Source organism: Thermobia domestica, chromosome 10 (genome assembly GCF_964235325.1).
Source record: "Thermobia domestica chromosome 10, izTheDome1.hap1.1, whole genome shotgun sequence".
Taxonomy (NCBI): domain Eukaryota; kingdom Metazoa; phylum Arthropoda; class Insecta; order Zygentoma; family Lepismatidae; genus Thermobia; species Thermobia domestica.
In genome coordinates, this window is record NC_137463.1 from 105,826,006 (window position 1) to 105,843,582 (window position 17,577).

At 34.8% G+C, this 17,577-nt stretch overlaps 1 protein-coding gene across 18 annotated transcripts in view; it reads right to left on the reverse strand.

The window, feature by feature from the left end:
• The window catches only part of LOC145662627 (uncharacterized), a 257,675-nt gene that overhangs the window by 120,604 nt on the left and 119,494 nt on the right, over positions 1 to 17,577 (reverse strand). For 3 of the 18 annotated variants that reach the window (XM_081728390.1, XM_081728384.1, XM_081728386.1), the window contains exon 6: positions 8,666 to 8,862. The exons of 10 other annotated variants lie outside the window; for them this stretch is intronic. In XM_081728390.1, the coding sequence (XP_081584516.1) occupies positions 8,806 to 8,862 (57 nt within the window). In that variant the 3' untranslated portion in view covers positions 8,666 to 8,805. Of the gene's footprint in view, positions 1 to 8,296; positions 8,863 to 11,391; positions 12,297 to 14,452; positions 14,645 to 17,577 lie in introns of those variants that run through there. 5 more of the 18 variants (XR_014127072.1, XR_014127071.1, XM_081728394.1 and 2 more) reach the window with 4 other exon arrangements.

Here is a 17,577-nt window from a genome sequence, read left to right on the forward strand (position 1 = left end):
CAGTATTTTCTTCAAAGCTTTTGTATTCCTAAAATCGAATATTGCTCACCGATATGGAATATGGCCTGTGCTTCAAACTTATCCCGTTTTGATCCTATCCTTAGCTTTTTTCTTGCCATGGTCAAACAAAGAGTTTCTTCAGTGCATAGTCTTAATAAAACAGAGGTCCTAAACAAACTCAATATTCAGACTCCAGTTACTGGACGTATGGTGGCGGACTTAATTTTCCCATTGTCAATTGGAGAAAGGAGCAAGTCTGAATTGTTGATCTCCGCTCTCAATTTTCGCGTACCTTTTCGCCTTACCCCGCAGTCATACGTTACTTACATATGTAACGCCCAGGTTATGAATTATACAACGTTCCTTATACTTCAGGTTGGCATCATTGCATAATAGTTTATTGACAGACGTTGATATTTTTGACTCTGAAAATAATTTTAAAAACAAGTTCTCACAAATCATTTTAAGTCTCTGAAAATATGGTACATATTCTATGTATATATAAAATATTTTATTCTTTAAATTTTTCTTTCTTTTTTGTTATTTCTTATACATTACATTTGTCATTTTTGTTACATTGTTTCAGTGTAAAATGGACATTGATCTGTATTTGAAACTTTTCTATTTAAATAAATTAAATAAATAAATAATCCAAGTTAAATTTACATTTCGGAAACAACAATAAAAAGCTTTGGAAAAGGAATCCTCACAAGAAAACATGAAAACTAAAGCACAGATCAACATGGGTGCAAACATGCGTCATTTCGAGATCTCAGCCCGTAGAAAATTGGTCAAAATGATATAATAAGAAAGGGTTATAATGAAACTCGAGAATGAAATGTCAGATGAAGATTGGGTAAAAAAAAAAAAAAAAAAAAAAAAAAAAAAAAAAAAAAAAAAACGCAATATTTATTGTGTCTAGTTTACACTAATATAGAAACGGAATATGTACGTTTTCACTTCTTGACCTATCACTTTTTGTCTTTAGCAGATCTAACGAAATTTCTTCTTGCTTTATCGCTCCTGTTTCACATCCACTGGAACATTAATGGAAATAACCACTGTTCTCTCAACAGACATTTCGTTTCCGAGTTTTCACTCTTCATTTTACCGTTCCGACCAATTTTTGATGGGCTACAGGTGCAAAATGACGCAATTGTGCACCCATGTTAGTGTGTATTATTTTTTTTTTTCATGTTTTCGTATGAGGACTTTGTCTCTCTCTCTCTCCCGCTGAACACCATATGTATGATGATAAACGACTAACAGAGTTCAGACTGTTTCTGGATACGGACTAATTAGTGTGTATATTTCTAATAGACTGTGTACTTCGCACCAGTTGCCAAGAACTCCAAATGGCTCGTTACGGTGATGTAAAAATATTCTGAGAAAAGTAAAATATAGTTGCGTATTAACCAACTCGAAAATAATGTTCCATGTTTACTACTGATACTTTCTGAATCCACATGGTTGTGGATATACACTCCTGATATTCCTACGTATCATCCATCGATGCAAGGTTTTGATAGGAACACCGTGATTTCTAGCTGCGCTGTTAACACTCGCGCCACACGCCACTTCCTCTAAGGCTGATTCAAGACTAGCCATGCTATAGGATCGTCTTCCACTCCATAAACTGTGCGCGCTACCTGTAAACAGATATTCTATCTCAATACAAAATAAAAATCCTTTCGTCTTCTTGAGATCAACTTAATTTAGTGATTCAATCGAAAACGTTAAGTCTGTCTTAACTATTCATCCACCCACCCACACTACCCTCCTTAACTTTATACTTAAGCCTAATAATATGAATGACGCAATTTACATCTTTCAGGGACAGAATCTTTTACAGAAATGAACATGTAACGAACTTTTCCCTTTTATTTCTTCCCAAATTTCTACGACTTCTCTAGAGAATTCCTACTGACGTTGAGTGAAGTATCTAGTTGTAACAACATAGTTGAAGTCTACCATGACAAGACTACTTCCTGGAACTATTTTCACTGAAGTGGATATTGTTAAATTAGACTAGAAAGGGACACAGCTTGAGTAAAGAGTAATTAAAGTCTTCTTTTCTTTCTTTCTTGTAGTTTAACATAAAAGCAGTATTTATAGTTAAGCACCAATGAGTTTTTCTTACCCCCAATTCTTCTATTAATAAATAAAACCCTGCAATTTCAGAGATGCAAGGGTTTCGGAGAAGGGATCTTTTTTTAGTGCAAAAATTACGCTTTTTGTCCTGGGAAAGTCTGAGCTTTTCTAAAAACATTAATCGTAATATACGAATAATGGTTCGTTCTTGACTATAATCTGACGAGAAAAACTTTCACCACTCACAGAAAATCGACATTTAATAGGAAAGGAGAAGGGCAAATAAATGGACGCAGTGCATTCGGTTACAACAATTATGAGAGAAGCAGAATTATGAGAGCAATATTCAACGACATAAATACAGTGTTAACATAAATTCTACTAAAAATATAGTGTTAGGGTTTGTTTCACGGACTTATCACTTACAATTTACGACGTACATTGTCATATTTCATGTCAGAGCATAAACTGAACGATTCTTTACATCATTTATCACATTATTCATTCACTGAACTACGGGATCATTCTCTTGAAAGTAACATACTTTGAGAATGGTTAAAGAGACAAGTGGAACACATATTTCGCTTATTGCGTCTGCAGTAGTTTTCTTGTATAGTTTCAACCCCTTATGCTGTGGCCTTGTTCATCCTGTTTAAGTCACTTACATAAAGATCGAATCACTAAATTCATTTTGCACTTTTGATGCAAGTTCTAAAATTGAACTGGCTGACTCATACATTTCCTTGTATATAACCAGTGTGCTCTACATAATACTGGAACTCTTTACGGCAGACTTTTACAAACAGTATGATGCGCAGCGCTAAGGGGTATACAGTGAAATTTTAGAAATTAAAAATAAAATTGTATGCATAAGAAAGTCTACAACTCTATACGACATTCTTTTTTCTACCATAAAATCTATATTAAGTTAAAGTCAATTTTGACACGAACCGCACCAGGCAAGGCCTGCAACGGCAGCAACTATACTCAATTCTAGCCTAACTTCTTTACTGAACGCCCACGAGTTGTGACACATTCGTTAACTATGTCGTCAGACGGAAAAATTTGGAAGCACTAGTTTTACAGATAAGAATACAAGAAAGTTGTTATAAAACTTAAAACACCTGCGACAATGCGCTTCCCCTAAATGTTTGTTGTTTATATGAATCAAAAAGTCCTACACTAGCGCATCATAGTTCAATCCATTACACCAATATGGTTTTCTGTCGCCAACTACAAGAACACTGACGACCTGGATATTTTCACTGTATAATCTGGTTGGAATTGAGTTTTTTGCGTGTAGACTAACTACAGCTTTGTGAGCATACACAGTGAAGGAAATGTAGTTATCCTACGAATTCTGCACAATAGCAAGCAGGTATGAAATGTTAACAGTGTTTTAAAAAAATGCTGTATGTATTCATTAGTTTTCCAGTTACGAACAGGTTGGATCCAAGTTCTGTACACTGCTTTGGAAAATACGGAAAACCTGTCGTACCAAAACGAAATGATGACTGTTGGGAATTGACTCCTTCGCATATTACTTTTACAACGAACATGTATGATATACCATTCGAAAGACCGTTTCTTTAATTCCAAACGATATAAGAGAAGTCATTTCATTTATTGGCACATTCCTTTAACTAAATTATGTTATGCTGCAGATATTAATGAACATTTTCTTGTGAAATATGAACAAAATTATTGGCGTTCTGGTAAAAATTTTGCCTGAATAAAAACTCCTCCCAAAAGTAAACAAGCGCTTGTAGACCTTTTCATAAGAAATGACTTTGCCATATAATACGGTTATTAATGAAATATTTACTTATGAAATATGAACGAAATCGCATACGTAGTTTTTGAGAAAATTGTCAAAAAGAAAACTAACTCCAAGAGCGAACTACCCCTTGTGGTTTCGCAAGTATTTAAGCAACATTATAGTTATTAATTTGAACGTTTATTCGTGGAATATGAACGAAATCGCAAAAGTTATTTTTTCAGAAAACCATTCGAAAATAAACTCAAGAATAAACTATCTCCCTTGTAGATTTTTCATTATTAAAAAAAAGGATCCTTTATTGCAGTGTTGTTCAGTGGCGGCTCGTACTGTCATTAACAAAGCGTGCTACAATATATATATATATATACAGGGTGGTTCAGTAATGTTGGACAGCCCTGAATAAATCGGAAACCAGAAGAGATATTAGCAAGAGTGTGATGGATCCAGATACTTGTGAAAGGGGGACGTCTTTTGAGGTACCACACAATGTTACCAGGTCAACAGTGTTGCCAGCTCAGTACAAAGTTTTATTTTTTTAAATGGAACATATAGAAGTTTATGCCATCAAAACAATTAGTACAGAATGTGAATACCAACAAGCAAAAGCGCATCTGTCAGTGTTGCCAAATAAGGCAGTTATAAAGCTTCAAAGAACAAGAAATTAAAGTGTCCGTAGGGCAAAACTAGCAAAAAGGCAAGAAAAATAATATTACGGAATGAAAAGGAGTAACAGAAAGAGTAAACCAAAGAACGCACAGCATCCAGTGAGTAACAGGGTTGCCAAAGCAAAGGGGGGAAAAAATTGAAAATTTTGCAGTTGCTATAGGAGGAAAAGTGCCCATATGACATAATGCTGGAAACACCATAGAAAGTCTATGTAAGAGTCAGGAATCCTAATCGCGTTTGTTCGAAAGCGATATCTCTAACCGTTTTCGAGATACACCAAAGGTGTGCGGGGTTTGCAACACTGCATAATTGATTTGACGATTAGACCCGTGTAGTTCCTACATTTTGTTGGGCGTATCATTTTCATTACTCGTTCCTGTAGTTTGGAGGGCGAGGGAATTATTATGCAGTGTTGCAAACTCCGCACAGTTTTGGTGTATCTCGGAAACGGTTAGAGATATTGCTTTCGAACAAACGCTATTAGGATTCCTGAATCTTACATAGACTTTCTATGGTGTTTCCAGCATTATGTCATATGGGCACTTTTCCTCCTATAGCAACTGCAAAATTTTCAATTTTTTCCCCCTTTGCTGTGGCAACCCTGTTACTCACTGGATGCTGTGCGTTCTTTGGTTTACTCTTTCGGTTACTTCTTTTCATTCCGTAGTATTATTTTTCTTGCCTTTTTGCTAGTTTTGCTCTACAGACACTTTAATTTCTTGATCTTTGAAGCTTCATAACTTCCTTATTTGGCAACACTGATAGGTGCGGTTTCGCTTGTTGGTATTCACATTCTGTACTAATTGTTTTGATGGCATAAACTTCTATATGTTCCATTTAAAAAAATAAAACTTTGTACTGAGCTGGCAACACTGTTGACCTGGTAACATTGTGTGGTACCTCAAAGGACGTCCCCCTTCCACAAGTATCTGGATCCACCAAATTCTTGCTAATATCTCTTCTGGTTTCCGATTTATTCAGGGCTGTCCAACATTACTGAACCACCCTGTATATATATACGTGTATTCGTAATGCTGGCAAACTTTTCTATCACCCTCCTGATCAAACTTTTTTCTATCGAGAGCATGGCAAGGGCAGTTAACCTTCCTGACCTATGGAAATTCCTTACGAATGTCTTAATTCTCTTTAGAGACGAAAAGCATCTCTCAGGTTCTGCTGTGGACATTGGTATGGTCACTATTATTTGCAAAAGGGTTGTTATTTCGCTAAAATTGTTCTGTAAATTGTTTTTAAAGATAAGCTGACAGAATCAAAAGCTCAGTGCGAAGTCACTGATTACCTAACATTGGGTAGCTTTCAACCGCAGTGTTCAGAAATGTTCCGGAAAAATCACTAAAATTTGCAGAATCCAGAAGTTTGGCGGCATCCAAATGGCTTGTTTTCTCACATCTATTTCGCGCATCCGCAGAAATGTGATCACATACTTCTTTGGCATTGGGTACTCTGCAAGATATAATCCGCCCATATTTGTTTTACCAACTGTTGGAAGAAAAATATCACTTGTCCTAATATTGTCTGTGTCATTCCGAATTTTCTCAATGGCTTCAATGAAATATTTAAGTGCTGTTTGTACTTTAATGGTAGGCCTGCACTGAATGTGATTATAGAAAATATTCACCTGCGGCATTATTTTGTGAAAGAATTCTAACCAAAACATGAAATCCCTGTGTTGGATTTCTCTAGTTCTGAAAAGCACTCTTTCGAAACATTTTAATTTTCATAGATAGAATTGACGATTCGTGACTTGAAATTCCATCGAGTAGCTGACCCACTCGGAATACGTCGTAGAAGCCACTTTTTTACAGCCACTTTTTTCAAAACAGATACACGCTGTGGGGAGCAGGAGGAAAAATGTGGAAAATCCTGAAAGACTACAGGAAAAAAGCCCTTGTCGATTGATTTTGAGGTGCAGTTCTTCCCATTATCAAATTTAATTGATTAACAATGGACGTAGTGTGCCAAAGTAAAGTGTTCTTTAATTTTAGATTGTACGCCATTAATTGATCCCTTATTACCGATGCCCCATTAAATGTGTGCGCTATAATTCTGCTACGATCTGAATCTGTGTCAAAAATGTTCAATTCATTTAATATACACTCCCGACAATTCTGGGCTCCCGGACCTTTAGGATTAAAGAAAATAAAAAAGAGCAGAAAAGACAGAACCGAGCGGCGAGCGCCGCCAGTAAGCAAAAGAAAGCGAGAAAGAGGAATACTTGGCGCTTGCGCAGAATGTCTTCGGGCTCAACCTAACACAGCACGGTGGAAGCTATTCTGGGTGTAAAAAAAGGAAAGTGGACAAGGCATATTGAGATCTTTACTCCATGCTAGAGATATAGGCTTGTATAGTTCAAGCGGGCTGCATTCAGTACAGCCCGCTCGGTTCGTTAGTACAACTTCCACACTGCTGAAGGCGCTGATAATCGCGCTCCACGCTCGAAAAAGAAGATCGTCATGGGAAAGTTCTGTATTTTGTTAATTGATTAACAGTTTAAACAAATGAATAGATGAAAATTTTTTGAACTAAAATTACTCTAACACAAATACACAAACATAGGAAGCGTGCTGTAGCCCGGTAGCCCTACGTCAGAAACCGCTACTGGTGTTGTTAATGAAACGTGAAAACGTGAATAAAACAGCCTGAGGCATTTCTGAGAAAATGGTTTGAAAGTACTACCCATTGCACTACGCAAAGTAAACTGCCAATTCTTTGTAAATTCTTTCCAGCAAAAATACGTTGTGCCATTTTGTCAGGTTATTAATGAAATGTGAACAAAATCAACTGAATCGATTGAGAAAATGGACCGAAAAGAACTCACCCCCCAAGAGTAAACTATCCTCCTACAATAAATTACTTATACCACAGTATATTGTAATTAATGAAATACCGAAATATAAACAAAATCATTGGAGCCGTTATCGATAGCTTTAAAAAAAAACTCATCAATAAGCTACTCTTATTTTTCGGAGTAGGAAAAAAAAACTCCCGCCTTAAAAAAAAAAAAAAAGTTTAAAGTGTGGTGCGGATATGTTGGTGGTAACATGTTCACTGATCTAGAAGTCATCCTATTCAAATATGAGCTCTATAGACAAGTGAACATGAACACGTTACCACAGAAAAGAATGAACAGGCGGCTGAACAGACAGACAGATATTCAAAGTAACTTTTCGAGTATGTAAGGACGATGAAACTTGTTGAAATCTCGAATTCGATTTTTCATCTTTTTCTTTCTGATCATCATTTCTCTTATCGTCGCTCAAAAGTAAAAAAAAATAAGGGGAAAAAACTCGATTATAGTCTCGCAGCAGGCTGAGACCGTTTAGCAACTGACTATGTATTAATAGACCTGGTGAGTCCAGCTACAAGGAGTTAACTATACACATTAATCCAAAATTGTTCATAAATACACGACGCTCGTGTCTTTCAATGTTCTTCTCTGTCAGCATCACTTATGTAAGTGAAACAGATGAACTGTAAGATGATACAACATTCTACTTCTTCAGGAACTCATGTCATTTTAAAACAATCTGATTTACACTTGAGAACACTTAAGTTTATTTAGACGTCATTCCATTATTACCTCGGTTATCAGAATATTATATATCTATTATGTACACGATATGTTAGGTCTTGCTTTGCAATATGAACATCTAGCTGTTTTTTTCTGTCCCCATAAGAATGAAAGAGGTGAAAAATTGAATCTTTCACTTGACAAACCATTTCTACAAATAAAAAAAATAAGTTTGGAATACAAGAACGGTTCATTTTTTATTACAGAAACAAAACAGTTAAAATGAATCTTCATTACAAAATTAATTTCCCGAACTTTACACACAGGACAATTCATTATTACTTTATAATTAAAATCGATGTGTTTGCCTCTTAATACAAAGAGTTTCTCTCTACTAAGGATAGGAAATCGACTTCCAGTAACACTAGTATTTATGACGGCAATTGTTCCATAAACTTCATATATGGATTCATCCTTAACAGCAACTCCATTTGTGCATTTGAAATTCCACTATTCTTGGCATAAAATCTCTCCTCGTATCGTTTCCTTTCATATACACCCATTTCCACCTCTAAGTCTTCCAACAAAGATATTGGTTTTTTAAAGAAAACTACTGTTCGTCCATATTTCACAGCAGAGCCAAATCCGAAATTCATTAACTTGACAAAAGCATTCTCAATGCAGTTACCATCTCTCCTTACGTAGTAAGCACAGTGTCGTCTTGCATATCTACCAGTTACCAGCGGACCAGGACACATAAGGATCGCCCACTCAGGCCACGTTCTGATCGGTCCTGTAATAAATGGAAAGCTCTACTTCACTTATTACATATCAATTGGAACGATATTGAAATTATTAATCGACTCTTCAATGCAATGGTGTTATATCCATTACGGAAAGAGAACAATTTAAATAGAAACAACTGACACCACGACAAGTGTAATGAACCTGTTTCATTTTTTCCCTACAAAAACTTCCATTTTCAACCTCCATTACGCCATTTAAAAAAAAAAAAAAAAAAAAAAAAAAAAAAAAAAGATGGATGCATCGGGAGCAACAGTGTCCAAGGAGATGACAGCATATATTTGTGTGTACAATAGAAAAAAAAATAATGGTATACAATCGAAAATATATCCCATTTTCAGAATAAAACAGCAAGACGTTATCAAAGAAAAACAATAGACTGAAACCAAGCAGTTTAACAGGAATGTTTAGTCCCATGAATATTACTATACTGTATACATCAATATTCCTGACAGTTCACAAAGAATATGCGTAACTGGGTCAGGATCATACACCTCGCCAAAAGCAAACACGATTTCCTCTACGGTGCAACCCTGACTTCAGAAGAATGTACTCAGTTTGAAGGAAATTGTGGGTAAATGTACTGCAGTGTTAAACCAGCAGGATGACGGAAGCTAATGCGAAGTTATCAACAGAAAATATGGTTTCAGTACCTTAAAGCAAAGATTTACATGGTAGGTGATTTAGTTTATGCTATAATATGTACTGAAAATATGTTAATGAAGTGTAGGGTATTATATACACTATCGTACAACATTTCTGTACCGTGTGGTTAAAAAACGATGTGATTTTGAGACCACGGTGCATTGAAATGCTTGCCAGTCGGGGTAAAATGTACGGGGTAAAAGTAAAAGGAATTTCTGCTAGTGGCTTCCGTTCTTCTGGGACTGGTTTTCAACCTATGTGTTGCGACATATTGGTGTGTCATGCAGTCCCTAAAGTGTGTCGCGAAATTTCAGAATTTAAAAATCATGAATTTAATAATAATTAGTTAAAATCGAGACAGACTGGACCAGTCAATACCTAAATCGGTAGCAATAATGCTGCATTATATAGTCATCATAAAAACTAATTGTTTTCACTATTATAATAGATATTGTTATTATTATTAATAATAAAAATATCAAACAAGCGCGTCGCGATGTCATGGATGTTCAGTAAAGTATGCTGTCATTCCATTTAAAAAAAAAAACTGTTGTGGGATATACCCTTACAATTCGAATGTTTTTGCAGATCATGAAATCGTTAATTCTGACGAAGGCCCTTTTCTGATTCAGTCTCAAATACTGGAAGGCGAACAAGAAGACTTGACGAATAACAAACGTAGTTATTGATTTTACTATTAATTCTAAAGTCGAGTGATAATGTTTGTTTAATAATCTGCTCAAGTGTTAACTTCCACTGATTCTTTTATCTATCCATAAACATCAACTGTTGATGTGAGGAAATTTCTGCAATACCAGATGCAACCATTAAAACAAATGTGATGCTAAGTGCAATATCGGTTCCTGGTCCATCTTCCTCCAACATTTTAATAACGTTGGTTACCCAACTTCTTGAAACGATATGAATACGAGGAGCAAATCAAGGATTCATCATACTCACTGAATCTCCATATAACAACAATTAGTTAACAAGGAACACTGCCAGTATATCATCAAACGTATCGAGTTTTCAGCGTTTCGTCAAATCAAGTTTATTTTGCTACGAAGAGTTTAATGATTTTGTCCCAGGTGAAATCTGGATCCAACGTACTGTTAGTGCACAACGAGCACACGATTAAAGTACAAATATGGAGAAGGAAAATATTTCGGATAACATTCTTCTTATGCAAAGAACAATGAATTATAAATATTTATCATTTTGTAGTCTTGGTTTGACTCCACAGTAGAAACGAAGAATAAAAAGAAAATTCTGTACTCTAATACTTTCAGGCAAATGGAATTGTTCAAAAACTTTGATCTCCAACTCTGAACCCTCCAAAAATGAAAATTAAGTGTGGAAGACACTTCATGTTCTTTTTAACATGGTTTTCTATTATTACCTGCACATTCCATGAATGGTGTTTATTATTGCCTCATTAGATATTTAAAGAGGGAATGTTCGTACTTTTGTACTAAATGTGTTATAGTTCTATAATGAATAGAATAATAATAATTAAAAGGAATATGTGCTGCTAGAATAAACAACCTTCCGCAATATTGTATTTTATTTTCCCACTCTTACTGTTTACGAATATCCTGTTACAAGAAAAGAAAAAAATAATATACACTCTTGCCCCAACTTCCTATAATATGACTATCCAATGTGAAAAAAAAAAAAAAATCGGGTTGTAAATATGACCATCTATCACACTATACTCATCCACTTAAAATTGTACCTATATGTTCAACTTCCCCCTCCCAAGGTATTATTCCTCTTAGGTGTCAAAATTCTGCATTCAAAGGCGCACGGCTAATTTAGCTAAACAAGATTTGACGTTACTACATCTTAAAAATATAGCTACTTCAGTAATTTCAATAGTTCAATTGTAGTCAAATTCTTTATTTCTGCAACACGTCATATAGCATACATAGGATTCTGATGAACATACGAAGTATCATTTTCTTCTGAAAGTGGTGTATGCATTCTTCTTCCACTATGTTGCTGGATATTTATTACATATGTTAAAATTTCAAAGTACCTGACTTTTATCATTATTCCCTCTTATTGAAGATGTTTCACAACTAAACAAGCACAACTAATAACTTTCTTCAACTTAATTCTTCCATATGATCAAGATTTTTTTTTTCAACTAAAATGTGCTATATTATGATATGACAGAAAAAAAATATCAGAAATACTTATATACAATAACAGTACACAAACTGTATTACTGCTTTTCTAGTTCGAATTTTCTTATCCACCAAAATAACGAATTTACTGCAAGTCATGGACAAGATCACATTATTAAAAGATAAAGTTCCGTTTTATGTGAGTCCGTTCCCGCCTTGTATCATGGTATCACAAACAGACCTGTAGAAGAATTTGACCGTGATTCACATTACTCACTGTCTTATTTAGATGAAAAGTAAGCCTCAACTTCATCTCTGAAAGGATTTAGTTCTAACAACAATTTAAGCCTTACATCTGTTATGCGATTGTGAACTGAACGAAATTTTTCATCATATAGCTTTCTCTTCTCTGAACTTAAAATGACGCCACTTTTATCCAAGAGTGACACGGGTTTCTTAAAAAATATCAGCGTTCGTGCATACTTGACTACACTGCCAAATCCTAGGCCTTCCAACCTGTTGAAAGCATATTCCACCTGACTGCTATCTCGTCTTATGGAACTAGAGCAAAACTGTCTTGCATATCGCGCAGTTACCAGTGGCCCAGGGCACAGAAGAACTGACCATTCAGCTTTCGACGGCTGCCATCCTGCAAACAAATAACACCTTTGCTTCAAATCTAAAAGCACGGAATCTGTTCTTCAGACGGAGCGATCTCATACACTATGGAATAATAAAAGTAGCTTTATTCCATTTCAAATCTTGAAAACACTTAAAAAGTTTTATATAATTAAATTACGCACCCTCGTCTAAAATCTTGTTGTTCTAAATTCGAACATGTTTGTTGTTTACAGAAATAACAAAGATCTTTTCCAATACTCTACACTGCCTTTCACTACTACCGAGGATAACAATCGAACAGAATGGATTAATTATTTGTCACCCGCTACGTAAAAGTGAGTCACAAATACCATTTTTCAAATGAAACTACCTGGTATAGTACACTGTATATATGGAATCCCCAAGTACTGACATTGTGTGTGTACATTACTTATGACAAAAATACTGAAAAATATTGACATTTTCTAGTATATCTTAATTGTTTGTGTTGGGCTCAGTGATTTACGGGTGCAAGTCAGGGAGAGTTATTATTTGTGAATATTGACTTTCCTGTAATGAACGGCCTCCATCACTCAAGTTTGTTGTTGTTGTTGTTATGTTATTTCAGGTGAAAATGAATGCATCACTTTCTGTCTGCACCAAAAACAAAGAGTTATGATCCGTTTACAATAGTTGGAAAATGCACCGAATGTTGAAATTTATTGGAGACTTTCAGTACAATAAAGGGAATGCCTTTTAGTGTATATGAATGGATTGAGGTATTCAGAAATACAAGTATTACACGACATGGACATAAAGAACAGCTCCACTGCAAATAATAATACCGAACAAGTGAGTGCAATAACTCTCAGCAAACGACAAGTGATAATCAATGAAGTGTCGAATTAGTTGCAACGAATTAGTAATGGTTCTGAATATGAGACTGTCTATAACAAGATTGGTTTTCATAAAACTTGAAAATGGATTTTGAAACAGCAACGCGAAAGCTCACTATGATGTCGAAAGTGGTGCCTTCTTGAAAAGAAATCATAACGACGAAACATGGATTAACTATTTTAAAGCAAACACCAAAGCATAGAATGTAAACACACTTCGTTGGTCAAGAAGAAATTCGAAATATTATCGTCGACAGCAAAAGCGATAATGGCCGATTTCTGGAACGCAAATGGCCCAATACTGGAATATCAACTAGGAAGAGGTATGATGATCAACACTGCGAGTTATAGTAAAATGTCACTTAATAAACTGATTCTTATCATTCAAACAGCACACCGAGATCCATTGTTCAAGAGTGTATTGTTCCATGACATCGCACGTTCTCATCCGCCATTGATGCGCTGCGACAAGTAGGTTTAGAGGTACTGGAACATCCTGCACGGTCCGGCTCATGCACCGTCACATTATCATCTATTTGATACCCTTACGGACTGCTTAAGAGGTCGTCAACTGTCTTCAGACCTACAGCTGCACAATGCGGCGCATGCAAAGTTACAAGATCAATCAAAAATAAAATTATTAGAGTAGTATACTCAAGGTTGCAAAACACTGGAGAAAGTTCATTGTAAAGCAAAAGGGGTTACGGTATGTTGAAAAATTAACTGCACACTCTTTTCTGTTATTCAAATAAAAGATACAGTGCAGATAATTGAGCTATTCTCGTACTAGCGATTTCCCCTCTCATTGCTATTACCACAACAAATTTTCAACATATACAACTACATAACTCAAATTTTAACTTAATTTGTATTTCTGCTAAATGGAATATTTCCTCCCTCCCTATTCGACCTTTAGTAAATTCGTCTATTAAAATAACTTGTCTCGTGGAAATACGCAAGGAAAAAAACTCAGAAAGAAAGAAATGCACTGCTATGGGAATCTGCATATGGAGATCTACAGATGCACTACATTCGATTTAAAAGTGTTTGCAATTGCAAGAATACTGATCTATGTGTCGCTTTCCTTGCAAGAAAGTTAAGGGGTGTTTCTAACTAATAATCTGAATTAAGAAAAATAACATATAAACTGCCGCTGACTATGAATCAGACTTTTTTTTTAAGTCATACATACATACACCATCAGTGTCATTTTCAAAAACGAATATGCTGAAAGTCCCAAACTACGTGTATAGCCATTACTTGAAGCGACTGATGATTACAAGTACTTTGTACTCGATCCTTCTCTTACCTTATTGTTTTAACTTTAATCTGTAATGTAGTGTTGTCGAGGGTACCCCATGATGTCTAGCGCACGCTCTGATAGATGGGAAGACCCCATTTTTCATATCCTCAACTGCTTTCTCAAGAACTTCTGGGGGATATAGCTTAATAACCTTGATTCCACTACCAACAGATCCAATATCTCTTGGTCCAAGTAGCCCTTCACAATCCAAGACAAATGGAAAAATGGAATTAATAGTGGACATATACGAGATAGTCGATAATCATATTAAGATGTTTTTAATTCCATCTGGTTACTTTAGTTATTGCATGCTTCATGCTTAGGACATCTAATGTAGTAATTCTCAAGATTAAAATGAATCAATCTTGCTATTTTGTCTGTAGGACTTCGAAACTATCTTTTACAAATCATGAAAAGAAACAATCCAGCTTCTATGTTACTTCATCATTTGGACATAAATGTTTTAAGTTCTACGTTTATGCAGAGAACGTTGAACGAACAAAATATCTTGACTGAAAGAATTTTTCTCAATATTTACAAAAATGAAAGCCCTAAACTTTTAGTAACAGAAAGGCCAGAAATAATTAAACATAGGTACTATAAATACTACAATAAAATTTCGTTTAAAAGCAGCTGCTAGAACCATGATCATATTTTTACAAAGTCTTATTTTACTGAAACGAATTTAACACTCAAGACTTTCAAACAAGATTTTTTTTTTTTTTTTTTTTTAACTACCTACAGGCAGCAAACTATGAAGCTGCATATAATGTTAGACAATGTAGTTTGCAAAGTAAGAAGAGAAGAGAGAGAGGATCCATTACACAATTAACAATGCCAACAAGTATCATTCAAATACATTATCCCGCCGGGTACAAATTTTGGTCACATTATTATTACCTTTAACGCAAGATCCTAAGAGGAACCTTGGAATTCAGTCATCCGACTTGATATAAAGTAAATATTTGCTTGTACAACTTTAACAACTATATGCAGCTGACTTTAATTATAATTATTTGGACGAAAGAAAAGATTTGTCGAAGTTGGATGTCAAATTTGGCAGATGCGCATGCAAGCCAATACAGGTAAGAATATCTTATAAAATGGAAGCTGACAAGGTTATTAAAAAAAAAAAAAAAAAAGTATTTGAAGATTTTGTATTCATGTTACACTGTGCACCCGTACTACATTCTTTTACCGTAATTACAGGACTGTCGTTTCTGTTTCTTTTGTTATTGCCAAGTTCATTGTACCAAAACTTGCAATAACTAATAAGACCATATATTATAGTTTTTCTAAGGAAATTTTAATGGCAGATGTCCTACTTCTGAAACGCTAGCGCCACATCCTCTTGTAATAAAAACAAAAACAGAAAAAAAAATAAATCTAAATCTAAAATAAAAAAAAAATCATACTTAAAATCAATTTACTATAATGAAATAAGACTGTAATATCCTGTATGGAAGTTACTAGATAATAAACACAACCTTCAAATGAACTATTCCTAAAATGTTTACCATACATATTTCTTCTTCTTTTAACTATGACTCGTTTTCTTCGAAAAATTACATAAAATGATTTCTACAGTCAACGTGTTACAGAAATTAAGTATTTTAAACACAGAAAAAATCGGGATCCACAATCCTCTAGGATTAATCCCTTACGCGTGCTTTCGGCATAACTTCTCTGTGAATGTCGTGATGTTAATGACGTGGTTGGTCCTGGAAGATAGTTTCATCACTGAAGTGAATAGTCAGCTTACACAAGCAACGTGGAAATAACTGGAGAACACTAGTACAAAAATCGTGTGGTTTCGAGTCTTGTTCAGGTTTTATATGGTTATAGCACGCCCGATTTTAAACAGTAAAACATATTTATTCAATGACAATATACTTTGATATCTACACAGTATGAGAAATTTTTGCTCATTTTAAGGATATCATTCTGCAGTTTACTCTCTACCTGAATTGGCTATCTTCTTGTACTAAAATTAGCTCTCTTGGGCACGGTAACTTATTAGAGCACTTAAAGATATCGAGTACCACTACCATCTAGGTTTTTCAGCCCATTAGTTTACACGGGGAAGCATTCATCTTTCTTTCTCTCTCTCTCTCTCTCTCTCTCTCTCTGAAATGACCGGAAGTACCAAGTGTGACATCTCATATGCCCCTGAAGCCATCTCTTTAATTTTCGGTACGGATGCACAAGATCACGAACTTAAATTTTGGAAATGGTCAATTTCTTTCATAAATATCTGTAGAAGTGTATACGACTCAGATATGTATATACCTCTGAAAATTTGGGTGGTCCATCATGTTCCTTTGAATGGGTGAAAATTTTCAAAAATTCAAATTTGGAAGGATTTTGTTCTGTGAAAGAGAAGGGTAAGGTACAATATCTCTGTTCTATGAGAAAGAGAATGGGCTAATATATTCGTCCGTAGGACCTTAATCACCTACCTTACGAGAATAAATTAGGACAATGTTTCATCATGTAGCGTAGGTGCTACAGTGTGTCGTAGAGATGTTATTTTTAAATATTTACACATTCTAGTAAATAATAGTATCGTAAACGTTTTACACCCTTTCATATTGTAATATTTAAATAATTTGATTTGCAGTTGTAGTTGGCATACAATACACACATACATTTGTTAGTTATATTATTTAAGATTATAATTAAAATTCAAGGTATTCGAGGATATTGTACCAACATTCGCAACTAAAGAATTAGGACAAAATTATTTCAAATTTGAATATTTTACTTATCTAAGGGAACGAGAGGACAACTCAAAAATTCAGAGGTATATGCATTACCTGAACTAAATTTTAATTTTTGGATTTTTTCAAAAATTAATGGGTGGACCAACCTACGGGGCCAGGGCCCTGGCTCAATGGACAAAAAAAAAAAAAAAAAAAAAAAAAAAAAAGTTATCCGAAGTATTATACTTATTACTAACGAGGATTTTAATAGTTTGACTCAAGCTGGTTTCTTCTTCATATTTATTTAAATGTTCCTTACTTTGTAATAAGTAAAGTGTAATTTTAATATTATTCCAATTCATTTTTACAGAGCAAGGGACATTTAAATACACTCAAAGAAGTCAGTAAACGAAACTTAAAATTCCAGTT